General features: G+C 37.0%; 1 protein-coding gene across 1 annotated transcript; it reads right to left on the reverse strand.

Moving 5' to 3' along the window:
• Window positions 1–12573: 12573 nt before the first annotated feature.
• LOC128355732 (uncharacterized) lies at window positions 12574–15425 on the reverse strand. Its single transcript, XM_053316068.1, has 2 exons — window positions 15098–15425; window positions 12574–13356 (listed from the first exon to the last, which is right to left on the reverse strand). Exons 1-2 carry the CDS (start codon window positions 15291–15293, stop codon window positions 12692–12694), a joined length of 861 nt encoding a protein of 286 aa, XP_053172043.1. The 5' UTR covers window positions 15294–15425; the 3' UTR covers window positions 12574–12691.
• Between the last annotated feature and the right edge of the window lie 7442 nt (window positions 15426–22867).

The following is a 22867-nucleotide window of genomic DNA, read 5'->3' on the forward strand; positions in this document are numbered from 1 at the left end:
CAGACACACATTCTCAGATGCTTGTGTCGCATGAAAGAAACTGGTTTCAGGAATGTTGTCAGTATTTACCATCAGCCCTTCTCATTTTTTACATACTAGTAAGGATTTTTTTTCATACACATCTGTACAGTAGGTACAGCTAACAAACGTGCTGTCACATGTTGGATCACATCATTTGTTCAGTCAACCACAACCAGTCATTTGTCCTAACAAGTTAGAAAGATGTATGGGCAAGTTTGAAATTATGCTTGTGGTGTATAGTAATAATGCTTGAATGCAAGAAAAATAAGTATTATTGCCACTTTTAACATGTATTGTACTTGTATTCTACTTCACTGCAGTGAAACAAACACACATGTTGTACTGCAGGTAGCCAGCTGCTGTGATTCTGGAGGAATTTTGGAAACTCTTGATGACCCTTATGATGTCATCGGTTTAACATTAATAATAATCTCTTTGGCATAATCCAAACAGAAGCCTTGCTCAGATTTTTGAAGCACAGATGCATTACCTCACAGATGGTGACTGTAGAGGAAACAGGCCTACATACTGTTGGCTTTAGCCAGCTATCATCAGTGTTAGCACATGGAGTGTGTGAGAGCAGGCTGGGGTTATCAAATTGTCTTCTCCCATCATGTACAGTATGAGTCATTGATATAAAACCCCAGCATCTCCACAAGGCTCAGTAAACTCCGTTCAGTGTTCAACTGTGTGGCAGGTTTCTCTAAGGGAAAACAAAGTAACTTTGAACCAGAACAGCACATCACTGTTTCTCACCACATTCACTCAAAGGACACACTCAGTAACCACAACAATGGTTTCCATAGCAAGAAGTCAGGCCCAGTGCGTCAGGTATGTAATCACACTTTTATGGAAAGCTGTGGAGGAATGTGACCGTGTGACTCATACTTAATAATGACTTACTCACCCATCAACCCTTTTACATGTCTATCAACTTTCTAAAGATGGAAGGAACACTTCTGGAATCAGACTGAATTTATTACATTTGTTGAGAAGAGAATTCAGCATATAGATGAAATATATTAAGTTTGCAGAACTTTAATTAAACTTACTTTCTACTTACTTAAATTTACCTGATTTACATGAATACTTATTTAATACACCCTTACAACCCCCTTGAAACTGTATATGTACTACTGTGTTTGCTGCAATGCACTGCAAGACTTATCTGAAAGACATCAGACAGAGTTGATATCACTCTTTTGTGAAATGTGGCGCAGACAGAAGTCACACTGTGTTGAACATAGTGAAACTAAACAGAGTGGAAATTGGGTTTAAGACTGTGCCTGAATGTCTACGTGTGCTATTGGTTGTTTTGATGGAAACATACATTCCACAACAAAAAACAGTTGCACCATTTACATGTAGACATCAGTCTGATCATAAGGAACATTTCCTATCTGAAATACATCTGACAGATTTAACGTGACTCTTTTGTAAAATGTAGTGCAGGAAATACTGATAAGCCCAAAGAACAAAAATGTCTTGTGAAACATTGTGAAACATCCCTGTGACTCAATCATTGACCCTTTAATAAATCAATGCACAGGTGTTGTGTGTGTGGGAACTGACTATTTTCTTCTTTGGAATTGGATCTTTGAGGAATTTGATTCCCTGCACCACAAGAGAGACTAAGCAAGTGGTGTGCATGTTGCCTCCTACTGTAATACTAAAAAGCCTGACAAATACTGTTTATACACTGTTTATACTTACTGTGTATATATTTTTTGTTTTTTTGTTTTCTTAATTTGAACTCACTCATAACATCTTTAAGGAAGAGTTTGCAATTGTTAAAGTCTGTCTAAAGCAATAACCAGGCACCCAATTGAACATTGACACTGCTTGCTGTAATCATTCCTCTTGTTCATATTGACCATTAAGAGATCTCTTCATAATGCTGTGATGGAGGTGGGGGCAAACCCACTGTCCGCCTTCTATGAGTTAGTATCACTCTTTTATGAAATGCAATGCAGACAATACTAATAAGCCCAATATATGCTTGGATGTTGTTGTTTTTTAACCTTACTTGAACACACTGATAACATCTTGAAGGAAGGTTGAGCAATTGTCCAAGTATGTCCAAAACAATAATCACATGCCCAGCTGAACATCGACATATTTCTTTCTTGTTGTAATCATTCTTCCTGTTCATACTGACAATTAAGAGGTCTCTAAATAATGCACTTACAATGTAAGTGATGGTGGACAAATTCCACAAGACTCCTTCTGCCCAAAAAAGAGATTTAAATGCTTATTTGAAGATAATATGAAACTCAAATCAATATACCTTACACTTACAGTCTTTTTAGCAAAAAACTTCCTGTTTTTATTACTATCCTTTGACCACAGCTGAGCAGGAAAACACTTTCTGCTGAGACAAAATGAGAGAATAGACATTAGGATTCATCCCCATCGAACCTTGAATATCTGAATGCTAAATTGAATGGCATCACAGTCCATATTTGTTGAAATAATTCAATGTGGACCAAAGTGGTAGAATAACTGACAAACTGACTGATCCTTTGCCTGAACTATAAACCAACAATGACCACAGGATGCAAATACAGTATTTAAGTTCACAAATTGGGCATATGACATTTTACTTTATGGTACAAATGATACTTTTAATTTATACTTATTTAACACTCATAGCAAATCATTTGCACACATTACTTCCCAAAAAAATTACAGATTACCTGATAACTGCTTCTCTCAGTATAGTTCATACATGGACAAAGGACTTTGGAATAAGTGGCAAAAGTTAATCCCATGTAGCAGCTTTCAGACTGAAATAGAACATATATTGTATCTTACACAACTGCATATGTTTGCCTTATAGATTATAGATTAACTGAACATTTTTTCCTGCCAACTACAATAATTACAGTGTACCATGACATTCAATTGAAAGTTGTAGGCATTGAGCAATGTTTAGGCAATGTTGGTAAAACTCTTTCCCCTAATGTGAAAAAAATCAAGCTGTGGCTACTTCAATTACACATATAGAAACATAGTAGATTGCAGAGAATAATATATTAGTTAAAAGTGAAATGTGAAACTTGATGTCTGATAATGACTTAAAAAAAACTAAAGGAATTGAGTAGAAAAATAAACCTCACAATGGAGAACACAGTGAAACTGAACACAAGACTGCCTGAATAAAATGAACAACTGAAAATGTGTTGTTGATTGTTTTGACATGCATGCCATGAGAAAACTGGTTGTCCTTTGGACATAGATATTGGTGTGATCATAAGAAACATTTCCTGGTTCATTGTCACACCACAACATACAATGAACGAGACAACAGTGCAAAGGAACAGCAGAATACAAAATGTCCTGTGGTGAGTACAATACATTAAATGCATGTTGGCTGAGTCAAAGAATTTCTGATAATTCTGTGGTTTCTACAAGTGTGGCTGTAATTGTACTTTGTCTCTTCACAGATAAAACCCCAGATCTGAGACTTGTTCTCGTTGGATCACAGATGTATGGAGCTGAGTCGGTTGCAAACAGAATCTTAGGAGGAGAGTTTGAATGGGGAAAAAGATCTGCTCACAGTGTGACACATACAGGGCAGGTTAGTGGGAAGTTAATTCAGCTGGTGAAAGCTCCTATGTGGCTGAGGGGTTACTCACTGTGTGATACAGCAGAACTTGTGAAGGAGGAACTTGTATTCAGTGTCACTCACTGCAAACCAGGACCCCATGCTTTTATTTTGCTAGTTGAGGCTGACTTACCATTCACACATGCCTGCGCTAAAGCAGTAGAGGCCCACTTAGAGCTTTATGGAAAAAATGTGTGGAATCACACTGTTGTACTCTTTACCTGCGTGGACTGGCTGGGCAGTACAAACATTGAAGAGTACATTGCTGGTGAAGGAGACGGCTTGGCACAACTCCTGAAGAGATGTGGGGGAAGATACGTAATTGACAAGACAGAGGAACCTCTAAGTCAAAGGCTTCTGGACAAGGTTCAGACACTGGTGAAGAAGAATAAAGGAAAACATTTTGAAAATGTTGAGAAAGAACTGCAGAAAATTCACAAAAGGAGAGAAGACGTGAATAAGAGAGCAGTAATCAGAGGACAAAAAAGAATCAAGGAGAAGAAAACACAGGAGAACGAGGCAGGTTGGTAAAAGATTTTTTAACATCATATTTTAGAATATTGCACTTATTCTTAATTGTATATATGTTATGGAACTATATCTTTTCTAGTTTCACCTCCAACAACAATCACCATTGATCAACAAAGTTTTCCACAGAATTGTTACTGGGATTGTTTGATAGAAAAACAACAACTTTCAGTCATTGGACACTGCACAAAATATTGCTCGTATTATTGTTCAAGTAGCAGAACCTGCAAATCTGTGTAACTGTTTGAATTTTAGTTTCTTTATGTAAGTGTCTCTGACTCAGATAATCTTTTTTTCAGAAACAATCTCATCAGAGATAACCATCATCTTGCTGGGCTGGGTTTTTGCAAACAAAACCACTGCAGGCTGTTCCATCTTGGGCGTTCCTGTAACGGATGGAAGAACAGAAGAATGTGTGACACAAACCAGAGTCATAGGTAAACAACAACTGAAGGTGACTGTTGTGGATACTCCTGGATGGTGGAAATTCTTCTCTGCCAATTTGGTACCAAGTTCTGTCAGATCTGAGATCGTGAAGGCATTAGATCAGCACAGAGCCACAACTCACACATCTACCATGAAAAGTCCTCAAGACCAAGATTACTCCAGCCAAGCCTTCCTCCTAATGATCCCTGCTGACAATTCATTTACCAATGAACAGAAGAAGATTATAGAGGACAATATGAGACCTTTAGGTGAGGCAGTCTGGCAAAACACTATAGTGGTCTTCACTGAAGGTTTTTGGCTCAGAGACTACAGCATTGAGCAGCACATTGAGAGTGAAGGGGATGCTCTCATCTGGCTTGTGGAGAAATGTGGGAACAGATACTTTGTCTTCAATGATGAGACAAAAACCCAGAGTGATATTGAAACTCAGGTTGAAAAGCTGCTAGAAATGGTCAAAGAAATGTTGTCCAGAGGTCAGAACACTCCGAAGGAGGAGAAACAGCAGACAGCAGTAACAGAGGATCACACGGTAGTAACAGCTAGTGAGGAACCAGTTGATGAAGATCTGAAGAAGATGGTAGAACACCTCCACAGAATCTGGTGCTGGAGGTCATGGGAGATTGAGGAAGTTGCAGCAAGATTTGATGAAAGGCCGATGGAGGTCCGTACATGTGACGATGATAGCATGTTTGGGCGCTTTATCAGTGAGTACATGTTTTATGTATTTAATTCAAATACATAATTGCAGTAATTACTTTACTCTCTTGAAGATAGTCTTGGAAATTCAGTATTTTATTGTACCCTTCTTGAGCTGTAGTTGCACAAAGTAGTTAACATCATTGTCCACCACTGCCAGTAATTTTATTCAGTTAGTCGACTGATCAATTCGTTCAACACAATATCAACTATCAGATTGATTGCCATGAAATTTAGTTTGGACAATCATGGTTCACAGAGGATGAATCCTGTTTGTTTATGACTGACTTTTCATGTAACACCACCATGATGTTGACATTTGTGATTTTGAGCTGGGAGTAAGTACAGTCAGCGTGACTATAACAATCTCTGGATGTCACAACAGAGAAGCAGCTGAAATCATATTGTTAGGTGCAAAGGCTCTGAGGCAGCAGGTCTACCCAAGTCCCTTAGAACCCCTGGCCAAATTAAAAGCCAAGAATTGAATTAATGCTGACCTTTATTTAAAACTTAACAGCAGTGTCACCAAAGCAGTCCATTTATTTTTTTAAATTTTAAAATAAAAATAAATAAATAAATGGATCCATCTTTCTGTTTCATTGGTTATGGAGAGAACCAGGCTAGCTGTTTGTCCCTGCTACCAGTCTTGATGCCAAGCTAACAGGCTGACATCTCCAGCTTCACTTTAAAATATATGGCTGGTAATATTTTCTTTATTATCAACAAATGTAATTTGCAAAACTAAACAAAATATGAATTGATCCAACTAACAAGACAGACAGACAGACAGACATATCGATCATCTCTTCTGACTCCCAGTCACAGTGAATAAGTGAATTTTTTAAAATGTCTGTAAACTGTTCTTTTTATAGGTCCAACCTGCTATGATCTCATGTGTTAATGTACATCAGTGTCTTTTAGACTATTAATGACAACAAACTAATCTGATTTGAATCTAGACTTTAGGAGAAAAGAGGTGGAGAAACTTTTGCGAGAGGAACTGTGTGGAAAGAGCTTAGAGGAGGTGATGGAGATTGTCTTGCAAATATACAACCATCAAGAATGTGGACCCTTTGGTAAGTAATAACTTTTAAATATTATTATATAAAACATCAATGATGTAAGCCAGTGTTTTTGTTGACATTCATAAAACAACCAAGACACAATGCTTCCATCACACATTATTCATTTTGGAGTTCAACTATTCACTGTTACCATTTACAAAATTACATTTTTTAAATGAAATTTCCCTCCAAATAAATGTGTTTTCTCATCAAGCTAAACGCTGTTCTCTCCTAGTTAAATCACTTTGTCCCTTTGTTGGTTATATTGTTTAGATCTATAGCATCATTCCATCACATAGTGTTCTCTATATGCAAACCTTTGGAGGAAACATCAGAACATTTTAACCTCTTATCCAGCAGCAGGTTGTATCTTCAGAAGGATTTTCTTGATCTTTTGTACACTATCAGCTCTGAATGATAAAAGTTTTATCTGGCTGAAAAATATTCAAAGAATTACCGTTCTGACCAGACATCAGTGGGATCATGGAAATGCTAAATAGAAGCACTGTTAGATACAAGGAATTAAAAAAATAAACAAAAAAACAGTTTGTTGTTCTTGATGTTATGCAGATATTGTGTCAATCATCTGTGAAAATTATACATTCAAACCTGAATGGAAGCAGCTGTTTGAAAGAGAGTGGAGCAGGAGAGAAGCAAGACTGATGGTATACGTCTTTGAAAACTACTTCACTGACAAGAAAGCTTTTGGTCGTAAGTATTTTTACTGGTTGTACACACTGAGAATCATTATTTTGATTAGCTAATGATTTTTTTTAAACAGAATTGAGTCTACAGCCATGTTAGCAGCTCTGTGAGGTAATCCTTGAACACAGCTGTCAACATGCTAACATGCTCACAGTAACAAAGCTATCATACTTGTTAACAAGTATGCTTCAATCTAGTTCAGTATGCTAGCATGCTCACATTATCTGATAAACACTAACACAAAGTACAGCTTAGGCTAACTGGAAGATCATTAGTTTTGCAGGTATGTGGTCATAAACAAGAGTATAGGACAAATTGAAATTTTGACCTGATGATGCTGCTAGTAGAAAAGATGGGGAGTGGGAGGGGATAGCAATCTATCCAATAGTTGTCAAGATATTTCAGTTGGTACCAAAGTGGTGGAATGACCGACATTGTCATCCCTAGTCATTAAGCTAGCATGGTTAATTATAAAAAATACTTAAGGAAAATCCAAATTATGAGACAATGAGTGAAAGCTTTGACAAAAACATTTTTCCAATTGTTTGTTTGAGCTTCTAGTAAGTGAGATAGACTAAAGATTTGCTGAAGCAGTCTTGTAAACAAGTGTGTTAACAAGTGTTCACTCACTTGGAAAAATATGTGTATGGAGAATAAAAGAGTAGCCTCATACTGTACTGCAAGGCAATTAATGGACTAATGTTGTCCCATTCTACATCCAGGTGATGCTGCCATTCCTAAGGAGAAAAATAGCATTGAGAGAACATCTGCATGGGTTAAGGAACAAATCAAAAGAGTCCTCAAAGAAATGAACCAGAAAACCTAAATGTAAGAGAGATCAATTGTAAATAAACATGAGGTTAGCAGCAAAGAGAGACTTAAACAATTTGATTCCATCTACATGAATGAAGGAGTGGAACCAACATTTGGACCTCAAGGCTCAACAAAGAGATAACAAGATAAAAATGATTTTATACATTAAACATGTATAAAATCTTGTGGTAGCTCATCCTGAAAGAACAGAAGAGTTGTCAAATTTGTTAAAGCCACAATGTAGGTTAGCTAACACTATAATCTGTTTGTTGTAGATTCAGCGTAGAAAGTCACTGCATCGCTTTGACAAATGTTTTATGAACATTTTATTGTTTTACTTTCCATGTTACAGGAATTCATTTAATCAAACTTTGAATGTGAGGTATACTAACTGTTGCTTGCTTGTTTGAGCAATGTGTCACCACCTGTCACCACCAACACATGATGCTCTGACTGTTGGGTAACTACATTAATAATTGTTCAGATATGCAGCCTCTTTGAAATACTGTGCCAGTTATCTAACAGGTGATAAGCTTGAAATGTATTGAGTTGAAATAGAAAATTGTAAATAGGAGGAATAGAGGTCACCCTATTGCTGATCACTGCGTGCTGTGGCAATATTTGTAGGACTTTTTTAATCTTCTTATTTTAACTACCTTGTGGTTGACATGTAGTTAGGTGTTATGGGATTATTTATGGATAAGATAAATGTTCATTTAAATGTTCCTGTGATTACAATAGTGCTTTCTTTATGCAATATTGGCTGTATACCTGATAAATCTATCATCTAATATATAACACTGACACTGTTACAGTGCCATAAACTGTTTTCTTGGTGTGAGATGAGCTTTCTACCATTAGGATTCTTTTTTGGAAGTACAAACATATCTTATATATACAAAAACAATCAACATGTGTTACTTTTCTGAAATAACTGATTTCATTTATAATAATACTTTACCAATTACTTAACTGATGAATAAATGCTATTATCATTATACTATCCAATATACAACCTAGAACTTAATCCATTGTTGTTTTAGTGGAAGGGACCAGAAATCATTTATTCCAATGGATGTGGGAAGTGGATGACCAATATTTCATTAGACACATATGGCATACTGTAACAATTAATTTGTAAGATTGCTGTTATTTCACAGTATGTAGGATTTAATAGGGATGGTCAGACTGTATTTAGCCGTATGTATTTTTATGTATCTGTATTGTAACTTCTATAAAATACATGTTATTGCCACTCACTGTTAGATACATCTCAGATGTTATATCTGGTCCAAGGAATTTTGTGAGATCTTTAAGATCAATAAATAATTCCCTTTTTACTCTTTTATTACTGTCAAGGGGAGCTTCATCATCATTGTTACAATAATAAAGACTTGGTTGAGGTTGGAGGACGATTGTGGGCAGCCTCCAGTGTTGACATCTCAATTTTATTATCGAATCCATCCAGCCCATTATTTATTGTAGAATTACATCACCTGATTCCCTTCCTTTGCTCCAGGTGGACAAGAGTCAGAACTACTATGACTAGAGGGCTTTGTTACTTGGATGTAAACTTGTGGGTTTTGGGGCTTTTGTGACATTTAACTACATTCAAGAGTTTTCAGACACCTTTGATCAGGATCAAGTCCAGGGTTCTCTCCCTCTTCAAATATTTATCCATCTTTGTTATTAGTGTTGTCACTTGTTCTAACCATGGATATATTATAAGAGCTGCTGGATAGGAAGTACAACATGAGAGTTACCCTGTGCCTACCGTTTGACAGACTCTGGGGGGGCCATCTCTCCGTTACCCTCCTCTGACCCCCCTCCCTGTCAGAAGAAACACTGCTATGATGCCATGATCACTCGCCCTTTCCCCAAATGTTCAAGCGTGCCCATCGCTGCATGTGTGGCCGCAGGACCCCCACAATCTGCCCCCACCGAGTTAGCCTGATGATGTTCGCCCTAAAATGAATAAATGTTTCTTGATAAGCTGAGACCTGCTGTGTTTCTTTATGTGGATCATGAACAGAATATCTTTGGACTTTGGACTATTAGGTTGAAAAAAACAAGACATGCCAAAATGTCTCCTTCTGCTCCGGAAATGTGTGATGGACATTTTTCACTATTTTCTGACAATTTATAGTTTAAAAATAACTCAAGCAAGAAAATAGGCTCATAACACTAACATAACTGAAAACACCAGACATATAGTTTTTTTCTATGGTGATGACTTCATCAACATGTAGCTACAGTACCAGTCAATAATACACACTTTCCTATTCACATCAATGAGAAAGTGTGTCCAAACTTTTGATTGTTACTGTATGTGTGGATAAAATAGGGAAAATCATATCGTTTAATATGTAGGCTACGAACACGGACATGGACGGACTCTGGATGAGCCCTTGGTCGGCTTTGCTCACTACCTCCGGGGAGGAGGACAGCAGGAGGAGGAGGAGGAGGCGTGTAAGGGGAGGTTGCAGTTTGAATAGCCAGAGAGCCAGGATGATAAGGTGTGTGAATGTGAAGAACAGATTTTGTCTCTCGTTCATTCACGTGCTATCTCCCCTGATTTTTTCTTTGTGTTGTAGCGCCATCTGCTGTAGCTGTCAGGTATCAGGACACTACTGCACAGCTATTGTTCAAGTTAGCTCAAATTGACAACAAAAGTTTGAAAATCCCCTCCAGACATTTTTTAACACAAACATAAATACTCTTTTTTGACAGATGAATATACTGTTTTTATTGTGTCCTAGTTGACTGTAATGTAATGTAGTGTAATTATTGCCACTTTTAACATGTATTGTACTTGTATTCTACCTTACTGCAGTGAAACAAACACACACGTTGTACTACAAGCAGCTAGCAGACACACATTCTCGGATGCTTGTGTTGCATGATAGAAACTGGTTTCAGGAATGTTGTCAGTATTTACCATCAGCCCTTCTCATTTTTTACATACTAGTGATGTTTTTTTAATCAAATGTTTCTTCTTCCCAACATGTGTGCTATAAATAATTAAACACACTGATACACATCTGTTCTTGCCTGAAATAAATAGTGTGATAGATGTCTTTTCTTTTTGCAAGCTGTTCCTTCCTGTCTCTCTATTTAATAGAATTTATTGAAAAATGAATTTCAGCACTAAGTGCAGTGCCATATATTCAACACTAGATGGTAGTGTAGGTACAGCTAACAAACCTGCTGTCACATGTGGATCACATCATTTGTTCAGTTAAGCACTGTCACTTGTCCTAACAAGTTAGAAAGATGTATGAAGCTTTTTGGGCAAGTTTGATTGTTTGCATAAACATTAGTGAAATTAGATACGTCTTAAAATTATGCTTGTAGTGTATAGTAATAATGCTTGAATGCAAGAAATAAGTATAATTATTGCCACTTTTAACATGTATTGTACTTGTACCTAATTGTATTCTTCATTCACTCAAAGGACACACTAAGTCACCACAGCGATGGTTTCTATAACGAGAAGCCAGACTCAGTGCGTCAGGAATGTAATCACACTTCTATGGGAAGCTGGAATAAAAGTGGAGGAATGTGACCATGTGACTTTTACTTAATAATGACTTACTCACCCATCAACCCTTTTACATGCCTATGATGGTTTTAAGATGGAAGGAACACTTCTGTAATCAGACTGAATTGATTACATCTTTGAGAAGAGAATTCAGTAAATAGAGGAAATCTGCAAAACTTTAATTCAAATCTACCTGATTTACATGAAGACTAGTTTAATACACCCTTACAACCCCCTTGAAACTGTATATGTACTACTGTGTTTGCTGCAATGCACTGCAAGACTTATCTGAAAGACATCAGAGTTGATATCACTCTTTTGTGAAATGTAGTGCAGAGTACCCCTGATATAGACAGTTTTGTTTGTACATATACATATATATATGATTTTTTTTTAAATTTCAGCTTAACTGCACATTTCCCAGCTTTCCCTGCTAAAGCAAGCAGATGATCAGCTTCATCAGTAAAGTGATATCTGACACATTTGCAGTCTTTTCAACATCAAATTCCCTCTTAGTGTTTCCTGTTGAGCTGTGGTGGAAGTATAGTAACAAAAAGACTTTGCTACTAAAAACACTGTAACGTTGAAACATAGAAGATGAAGATTTAGCTTCAGATCAACTTTTAAATACCTTTTTACACAGAAGTAGAAATATGGATTTAGTCCTCCATCACTTCCATTATAAGTGCATTATAAAGGGATCTTCTAATGGTCAGTATGAACAGGAGGAATGGTTACAGCAAGAAAGACAGGTTTACATGTTGATGTTTTAAGACAGACTAATACCCATCTTAAATGAATATTCTAGAAGCTTTTTTTCTTATTTCTTATATCTTTATTGAGTTCAATAAAACAAGCAAATAAATGGGAATACTGTATTTTTTTTTAAAAAGTAGCAGTGTGTAGTGTTGAGAAGCATGAGGCCACAAAAGCTGCAGGTTCACTACATGTGAATGGACTTTGGTCATCTGATGAACTGTATCAACATAAACAGACATTTCCCTTCTCTGGTTTTTACATAGTAAGTAAAGTAGTAAATTAATCTGCTAGACACACAATGTTTCCAACTTTACTGTGATGTCCATTTATCAGTGTATGCGCCCCCTCTGGTCCTCTTGGGGCAAATCATGTGCGCCTCCATTGAGCCCGGACAGAGACTTCTCTTATGGCTTTTTCTTAACTGATGGTGTTTGTGGTAACTATTGTGAAGCACTTGTGAGGTTTTTTTTTAAGGGTGCTGTATAAACAAAATCATTGTTCTCATTGTGTTCATATGCATGTCAGGCAGTATGTGAATGTTTGGCAATGTGCCTTACAAATGTATTTTTGACATTTCAGGCAGATGGTGCTGGTCTTGGTGTCTTTCTTCTTTGGGCAGCTCTGACATCTCTTCCTCTTCTTTCCAGGAGTTAAATCTGGGATCATTGGTAAGGTTGCAGTTTTAGCTTGAAGCTGCATCATCAACATGTTTGCAAAGGGAGGGGTTTGGGGTACACATGGCTGTTGTTCACTACGTTGGCTCCCCAGAGATGTTCCTAAAAGTCTTTGCTTTGCCTTTTGCTTTGACTTGACCATCTTTAAACATGAGTTAGATCCTCCTCTCTCTGTATACTCAGCATCACTAATATCATGTTCATCCATGCTGTCTGAGGAGAGCGGCTGCCAGAAGTTTGCTGTTTCTGATCTTTCGTAGCCGTCGTCTTCCTCTTCTGTTTTCAACCAGTCGGTGGAAGTGCTGGGGAGAAGCACTTCCTCTCTGCTGGTCTCGGTTTGGATTTGACGGCATGACATGGGTGGCGTGCTCTGTTCATACACATCCTGCATTTTGTCTTTGTCCCGGCTGGTCCAGTGTTCCAGAGGCTCTGGAGAGGCATCTGGAGTGTGTGCTGGCTGGGAGGAGACCTCTGCTTCAGACACACTGACCTCCTGGGAGACTGGAGACAATGTGCCAATGAGAACATTATTTTCTTTAACACAATACCTCTCATCCTGTGTTGTAAGTTTGTGTCATTGCATTTATACCATTTTTGTTTTAATCAGCAGCATCATCCATAAAACATATGACACATGTACACGTGTGTCCTAATGTAATGATTAGATCATATTTTATACTGTATAACATGATTAATAATAGCAGTAATATAGTGTAAGTGTGTCATGGTTACAGTAAGCAATACACAGTGCAGTAAGCTCCTCTAGACCTACACAGTTATAGAGAAACAGCAATGTCAGGGAATTTTCCATCATTAATATGCACTGGGTCAAACCTGGCTTTGTGGTCATAGCAAGGCCACACCAAATGATGGGTTTACACCATTTAGACACTGTCTCCTCTTGAGATAGTGGTAAGCAGTGAGTCTGCTCCTTTTAGGGAAAACAGGATGCATTCTGATAGTGTTGCTATAGCAGCCAAGGTCAGATATGTGTTTGACTGTTTTCCCGGAATGGGGTAGAGGCAGCTGGAGTCAGAGGTTTGATATAGTGTTGCATGGAGGACAAAGGTCCTGAGTGAGATCTAAGCAATGTTCTGTCTATAGACCAGTAGACTAAAGTCTGTATATTGTAGATGTGTTGAATCATTCCATATTTGGGCATGGCTCAACCTGTGGCATTATCTGTGTGGTTTAAAGTCTATCCCCAGAGGAGAGAAACTTCAGAATTGAAGGAAGCATCAAAACATAACATGTACTGATCATTCATTCATGTCTCCTTGATCAAGTTAATAAACCTTTTCAATACAAGACATCCTGGACTCCTGTCTACTCTCTCCATTGATGTATGGGCTGCATAATTAAAATTTCTATCAAGCAACATCCAGGTAAATGCAGTCATCATGGCAGATGGTGGATGAAGAAGTATTTTAAGCAAAATCAGGGAGAAGGGCAACATTTTTTAAAAAGAGCTGCAATGATTATTTGATTAATATGGAATATGCTTAGCGTAAGAATACTTATTATAATATCACCCACTGTGTTCAATAACAACAGAATCTCACCATGTCTAAATCAAATGAAGTAGAACTTAATCAAAATGTGTGAATGAGCCATATTCCTATCAGGGCTGGACAATATATTGACATTATATTAATATTGTGATATAAGACTAGATATCGTCTTAGATTTTAGATATTGTTATATCATGATACGATATGATATGTGAACTAACCAGCACAGCTACAACAGTCGTAACTGTGCTACAACAGTCATTTGAGTGGGCACTAACACTATCAAGATATTTGGTCAAAATATCATATTGATATATTTGATTTTGTCCATATCACAGAGCTCTAACTCCTATCCATCCTCCACACACTGTTTCCCCATTCACATATGAACTACACATTATAACATGATACTAATCATTTGTTCTTTGTCTGTTGTGGCAGTAATATGCTTCAATAGATTCATTAAGTTGCCAGCTATTATGAGTGATTTTCATTTGAAAGAAATGTCCAAATTGTGTGATTCCAGCTTCACAAATGTAAATAATCTGGGCATGCACTTTGGCTTTTAGTGTTATCGATCAAAGACCATTCAGCCTCTCAATAAGTGTCCCAGATTTAAGTCTGTACAGTAATAAAACTGTCCCACATGACTGTAATAGAGCCAGCTGAGCACACGTACAATAGATGATGAGTAGAGCTTGTTGTGAGAACACAGCACAGAGCACACTAACCTGCAGAGAACTCCATCTGTCGATTCAAACCTTCAGCTAGCATCAGCAGCCCGCTGTGTTTTACATCCTCTCTGGACAGATACATGTCGTTTCGATACTCTAATATGGTTCTTTCCACAGCACCGAAGATTTCCTCCGCGGCCGCTGTGAGCCGCTCATTAACAAACACTCTCAGCTGCAGTAACCTATTGGCCATTTTTTTAGGAGGAGGACGAGAAGATGTACCTGTGGATTCACAAAGCTAACAGCAGAGCTAGGCTAAGCTTCGAGCTAGTAAACAGAGTAGCAACGAAAGAAAGGCATTCACGTACTAACGCTAATGTGTTTTCATAAAGACAACTAGATCATATAGAGGTATGAGAAGTAATAAGACAGCTAGAGAGATAAATGAAGAGGACAGAGAGAGGAGACTGCACAGTGTAAACAATAGTTAACAGTCTAACGGAAGTCGGATCCTGCGTCACGCCGTCCTCCAAACAACCGTTGCACGTCCCGTTATGTTAAATCAAAGTCTCTGGTTAAATTATGATTGTATTTGGGAAGATTTTATAAATATGAACCGATGATTCGAAAGTTTTGGTTGTTTAATATGTGGAATTCTTAATAAGGAGGGCTAAAATTAACACCTTTTGAGTTTAATGTCGGAGTTCTTTCTCTGGGCTGTATTAATGATAAACACTTTCTGCATTTCTGACTTGTTTACCAGAAAATACAAACATACCTGTTGAACTATAATAAAAAACACATTAACGTGACCGGTGGTGACAATCATCTGTCATCAGGCCTACAGCTTACTTAAACTTTTCATAGATTAATATCTAATTAAATCACGGAGCTGTTACAGTACACACCACATCTGCGGTAGTTATAGTTACCACCACTGGCCACAGGAGGATACTTCAGGACAACAAATAAAAGACTGGAGCCTTGCATACATAAACACAAAATATGAATTAGTTTAACAAGAAAATAATGAGAATAGAAAACAACAAAATAATTCCTTTCAATATAAAATAAATTGAAGGAATATGAAAATACATTTTGACCAACTTCATTAATCTAAAACAACCCTGTTACATGAATCCAGTATATTATATCAACACCTATATCATTATGAAATCAGAAAGATGTGTCCTTGATAATTTTTTTAGATATTGTACTATTGTGCCATTGTACAAAAGTAACATGACACATATATTAATGTTCCTTGTGCCAAATTGTTTCAGAATTGATGGATTTTGTAGTCTGGGACAGTTCACAATGAAATTTGGGATACTATAGGCTTTGATTTGTACAAAGCAGCCTTATTTGCTGAAACACTCTGAAATATGCATACCCATATTTGGTCATTTCATTTATTGGCCTGGAACTTTTTTTGCTATCTTCGTCAGATAGGTTAGAAAATGAGTAGCCTGTATGTTCACATGTGCAATGTTTACCTACAACTTACATATACGCATATACTAGTTAGCTTTAAAATAACTGAATTGAAAAAGAGAGAAATTCACTGGAGCTTACGTATCCCACATTAGTCAGTGTCCCACATTACCCTAATCAACCCTGTTAGCAGGTGTTACACTCAAATCCATAACAGGCACTGTAGATGCTCAATTATGGACTAAACACTGACTTGAAGATCTGCTATCGTCATGACTGGAAAGTGGAGCAGGTGGACCCAAAGGCAGAGAACGCAAACAGGGCTGAGCAAAGTGGAAGAAAATGTCTTCACGCAGCATAAAATCCTAATAATATGCTAAACGCTTCTAGGAATTATTATACTGTTAAAATAAATTACAGTAAAAGCCCTGTAAAATATCAGAACAATGCTGACGTCTCTACACAAGCCTTTATTATTATAATAAAGGCTTGCATACAGGACCAAAACAGGCTTATCTAAATCAGGTGGAAATAAACCAGAACCAAAACTTGTGCAAATTGACCAGCGACTAAACTGAAAGCCACAACCTATATTTTCCCACACAAATTTACCACAGCGCATTGTGACTTGCAGACCAATCATCACTTTCCCAGGCGCAAAGGTGAAAAATGAAACTCAAAGACTTGATTTTTTGCTGACCACAATGCACCGTTCTCCCACGGTTAGTCTGAAGCAACTGGTGTCTGGGGAAAATGATCACTTAATCACTTAGCAAAAAACATGTAAGCTGTAGGAAAAGGAAAAGGCTCGAAAGAAGAACATGCATCTAATGGTAAGAACCATGATTCTGTGTATATATGTATGTATGTATATGTATGTATGTATATATGTGTATATATACATATATATATATATGTGTGTGTGTGTGTGTGTGTGTATAAATATATATATTTTTTTTTGTCATGTGCATTATATGTTGACTTTTGCAGTGTGTGAAGTTGCCCATAGATTTTGAAATGTGCACCCAGCTGCTGTGATGATCTCCAGATAGCATTGTTGTGTACTCAGTCACATTTATCACATGTATCAGTTATAAGTTGTGCTGCCAGCTTGGTTGGTTTTCACTGGACATTAGGCAAGGCAAGGCAGTTTTATTTATATAACGCATTTCATACACAATGGCAACTCAATGTGCTTTACATAAAACAGAAAAACATGTAATTTGAGAAACTTAAAACATACAATTAACTCCCACCCCCACCCCCCCATAATAAAAACAAAGTACAGACAAATAGAAAGACATAAATAAAATGATTGCAGCATAAAATAATAAATTAGCTTTAAAATCATTAAAAGGACATAGAGTGCAAATGAAAGAAATTAGCTTTAATAATACCATTGTCTTTAGCACACACTGCCTTGAGATGATTTAACCCACTGTATCATTGTCTTGTGACTTGTGAGTGAAAAGGCAATATTTATTGAGGTGTACATGAAGACCTGCTCCCACCTCAGCTCAACTACTTATTAAGCTTTTGACCAATGGATGTGTGATTTGACATGTCAGTTTGACTGAGAGCTCAAAATAATTGAGATGGATTTTAATGGCTAAAGTGGGTAACATCAGGTGATGTAATTGGGGGGTAATAATCCCGCTTTAGATCACAGTTTAGGGAAATCTGTCCCAACCCTGATATCACAAACTATAAAAACATATAAATAACAAGAACCACCTGCATCAAGAACTACAGTCCTCACAGGTCATCATGTCTGCACTTATAAATACTAACAAGTCTTTAATATTGGGTCTTTGGTTTCTCAGTTTATAAAAAGACATCAAACATTTACTGAATAAAATCTATGATATGTTTTAAATATAGATGTTGGTCCAGATGTTCTGCTGATGTTAGAAGTGGGATGGTCCTCAGTCCATTGGAGGAGTTCATCTGATCACTTACAGACCTGATAAGATAAAGAGAGTTTGCATTAGTAAATAATTTATTAATCATTAATAAGCCATTATGAATCCCTTACAAGAAAGTGCTTCATGATGGTTCTACCTGTTTATGGACATGTTATACTGTTTTCATTTTCACATGTCAAAAAGCTCTTTATTCTACCTGTTGAACCACACTGTCAAACAAAAGCCACACAGAGCAGCATTAACTGCTATGACTGCTCTACGTAAAGTTCATTTTTATTATTATAATATTAATTTCATGAAACGTTGGTTGCAGTAATACATTGGAGCATAAAATCATAATAATACACTAAACACTTATAGGAATTATTATACACTAAACAAACTGTAAAATATCAGAACAATGCTTGCGTCTCTGCTGCCAGTAATTTACTTTTTTCCCACACAAACACACCAGTGCATTGTGACTTGCAGACCAATCATTACTTTCCCAGCCATCAAACTGAAAATGAAACTCAAAGTCAATCACGAGACTTTATTTTCTGCTGGCCACAATGTGGTTAGTCTGAATCAACCAGTGTTATCTTAGCAGAAAATGTGTAAGCTGTAGGAAAAGGCTAGAAAGAACCTCTAATGGTAAGAACCATGATTCTGTGTGTATACAGTTTATGTATGTATGTATATATAGTATATATATATGTGCATACATACATACGTGTGTGTGTGTGTATATATATATATTTATATATAAATAATAATCCCGCCTTTGATCACAGTTTAGGGAAATCTGTCCCTCACCTGATATCACAAACTATAAAAACATAAATAATATAAATAACAAGAACCAACTGCATCAAGAGCTACAGTCCTCACAAGTCATCATGTCTGCACTTATAAATACTAACAAGTCTTTAATATTGGGTCTTTGGTTTCTCAGTTATAAAAAGACATCAGACATTTACTGAATAAAATATATGATATTTAAATATAGGTTTTGGTCCAGATGTTCTGAAATTGTGAGATAGATCAGTTTGCACTGTGGACCAACATAACTGTGATACGTTTTGCTGTGAGACTGGGTTGAATAGGCTTTCTGAGCATCCACACTGAACTATAATGTTGTGTAAACAGCTGTGGTTCCAGCTGTGTCAGCAGCTAATGAACACTGTTATTGATGAGCTGTTGCTCCTGTATGTTGTACAGAAAAATAAAAATAAAAGCAGAAGAATTCACAGGTGGATGGTGATTCAGTGTGTGGATCAGAAGGATTTCAGACAGTAATTGCAGTGATTGTATATTAGGCTGTTTATAGACTAAACTGATATTGAAGCACAATGTGTAAAAACGCACAAATGAGCAGCTTTTATTGCACACTGTCAGGGAGCACGGATCTGAAGCATAAAAGATTCACTAACTTTGTTGTTTTTCCACTGGATGGAACAGAGGATGATGCTTTGTTTGACTCTGGGACTGACACAGAGTCTGAGGACAGTGATAACTTATATGAATTAATCCACAGATTTACAGATGCCTCTTTCACAATGTAAGTCTATGGGGAAAAGTAGTTTTGGGCCCATAGCATCACTTGATGGTGTAACTACATAGTTCAGCTATGTCAAATTGACTTCAAAGCCCGGTGTTCTTCCTAGATGCTTAGTCATTATCTGGACTACAGCTGATCTACTGTCACTATTGTTTCCACGTGGAATTTACAATTAGTAAGAAGTGAAAGCAAACAGGTCATTCTATTGCAACATCAGTGTGCAGCATCAGAGCTCTGCCTCCGCCATTTTGTTCTAAAGAGGCTAACAGTGACACCAGTAACATAAGATAATAGAACGTATATATATATATATATATATATATATATATATATATATATATATATATATGTATGTAAACTGGGATTTTTTTAACAGGGATATGTAGACTTTTTATATCCACTGTATTTTTAAAAGAGTATATTGCCCAGTGTCTGAGATCTAATCCAGCAAGTTGATGCTAGATTTAATTTCCCACAAATGTTTTGGCTGCAAAAAAGAGGCCTGGATATCATACTTTATGTGATGTTTGATGTGCACCTTATTTTATTTTGTATGTGCACTTTTTTCTTTTTTTTTTTCTTTTTTACAAACAACGCCATCACACTTGTCAGTTCTGTAACAGCTCTTTTCCCTTCCTCCTCTCCAGACCCTTTGTTTTACCACAGCCATTTCACCTGGGCTTCCTTGACTGTTTTCTCCATGTTATATCCAGGGGCATGTAGGGACTGCCTGTTTTTATGTAAATATTTCATTGTGGTATGTGTGCCTCTTGTTTACTGTAACACCACACACTATTAGAAGAACAAGCAGCATGTGAAAGAATTACAGTCACATTTTTGGCTTAACATACAAGTAGGCAATATCTTTTTTCCAGAATAAATGCTCAATCAGATACTGAAATTTAGTGTGCTTATATTTTATAACATTGCTTTTATAACTTTCAGGGTCAAATAATTACATATTGAACATGAACCAAACAATTATGACCTATACAAATAGCATGGGACTGGTATCCGTGGCCGAGTAGCCAGTAGACGCAGAAGAGGTGCCACTAGATGGCGCCGTGGTTGCGCTGCCTGGCCTGCCATTTCCCATTTCGGACTGAACACCATCCATTCAAGTATCACATCTTGAAATTGTCGCTTTGTATGCTGGTGTGTGTGTTCGCAGTGGAGCTCTGTGGGCCGGTGCATGTCTCTGTCCCTGGGCCGGGAGAGTTACCATGGCAAGGAGCAACAAAAAATAAATAAACAAAACTCCCGGTACTGCCATCTGTTGAGGCCATAGACCTCTTTTATAATTACATAATCCGATATTTAGTTGTTAGTTGAAAGCTAGTTACTGTAAGTGTGACACAGAGAGGAAAAGGCTGATTCAATTTCATTCACTTTTTTTTAAAAGATTTTGTTGGCATAGACGCCTTTATTAAGCAGTAGACAGACAGGAAACATGGGAGAGAGAGGGGAAGTGACATGCAGCAAAGGACATCCGATTGGGATTAGAACCGGGGTCGGCTGCGTATGTAGTATGTGCTCTAACCACTCGACCACCTGCGCGCCGACAGTTGGACTTTTTAACGGATATTTTACTAAAATATGTCTGGAGCCAGGTTGAATCACACCAACACAGAAAGAGTTTGGTTTGGAAATGAAGGAGATAGACAAAACATTAATATTCATCAAGATTCTAGGTCTGAACTTCTGCAATAATAAATGTAATGAAAGATATTGGGAGTATAAATTATGCGAAATTAAAGAAGTTTAAGAAATGGGAACATTTTAAAAACTAATTATAGATCAAAAATAAATATTGTAAAAACTTTCATCCTATCCAAACTGCCTTTTTTAAGCAAACATCTTTCCTCCATCCAACAAAATAATGAATCAATTAAACATGGTGGTTTGGGTGCCGTTAAACTTGGTGACAGATTGAAAGTTGCTTTTGTTAAAAATGTATCTGCTGCCATTATCAAGATTGCTTTCTGGATAGGAGAGCTCCCAAAATGAAGGAAAAGAAGAGGCAGAACGAGACAAGGCCCCTATTATATAATTATGATTTTACATTGGAAAACCAACACATATACATAGACTGGGGTGGCCTATCCAGCAAAATGATTTATAATAAAATAAATTATCTTTAAAATGGTCGGATTAATTATAAACATTTAACTTAGGAAAAGCACAGAGGTAAAAAACTTAGAGTAAATACCTCAAGCTCATTGTCTGTGAAGTATGTTCTAAATGATGGATAATGGGTTGTGCAATGGTGATACACCAGACTGTAATTAACAGTGACACCGTTGTTAAACAAATTCTTTCTGACCTCAGGAGGGAGAGAAACGTTCTTCCCTTTTCTCATTTCCCATGGAATATATTGAATGAAAAATATATGTAATTGATTGTATGTATGAATGAACAAATGCAGTTATGTGGCTGCAGTGTATTGTCTGAGGAGCAGGGTCTAGGTCTGAGGAGCAGGGTCCAGGTCTGAGAAACAGGGTCCAGGTCTGAGACACAGGGTCCAGGTCTGAGGAGCAGGGTCCAGGTCTGAGAAGAATAAATACAGACCCATTATTAGTCTTATGCCATTGTTACTGGATAACTGAGAAGACACAGTTTTTCAAAATGATATTTTAGTATTGAGCTATTTTCTATAGACACACATTTCTATTTTCTAGTGTTAATTTACTGTGTTTACTTTTCCTCTGCAATGCCTGGATAACCTGCTGCTCTATATCAAGATTTTCACAATTTGGGATCATAACTTAATATTCACAACTTAGACTGACAGTCCAGTTGGACAGTAATGACATTTATAATCCATCTTTTCCTTGTATGTTAGTTTTCACCTTGCATGTTGTTTTGTTTTTTATTGTATGTTATTTATGAAACACTGTCCCTGTCTCCAAGATAAATTTCTCCCTAGGG

The sequence above is a fragment of the Scomber japonicus genome, chromosome 3 (assembly GCF_027409825.1).
Source record: "Scomber japonicus isolate fScoJap1 chromosome 3, fScoJap1.pri, whole genome shotgun sequence".
Classification (NCBI taxonomy): domain Eukaryota; kingdom Metazoa; phylum Chordata; class Actinopteri; order Scombriformes; family Scombridae; genus Scomber; species Scomber japonicus.

Excerpts from the sequence above, each read along its gene's own strand:
- LOC128355732 (XM_053316068.1), bottom strand. The coding sequence starts at position 15,293 with ATGGCCAATAGGTTACTGCAGCTGAGAGTGTTTGTTAATGAGCGGCTC. Across the intron at positions 13,357-15,097 it reads ACAGATGGAGTTCTCTGCAG|TCTCCCAGGAGGTCAGTGTG; the intron begins GTTAGTGTGCTC and ends CATTGTCTCCAG.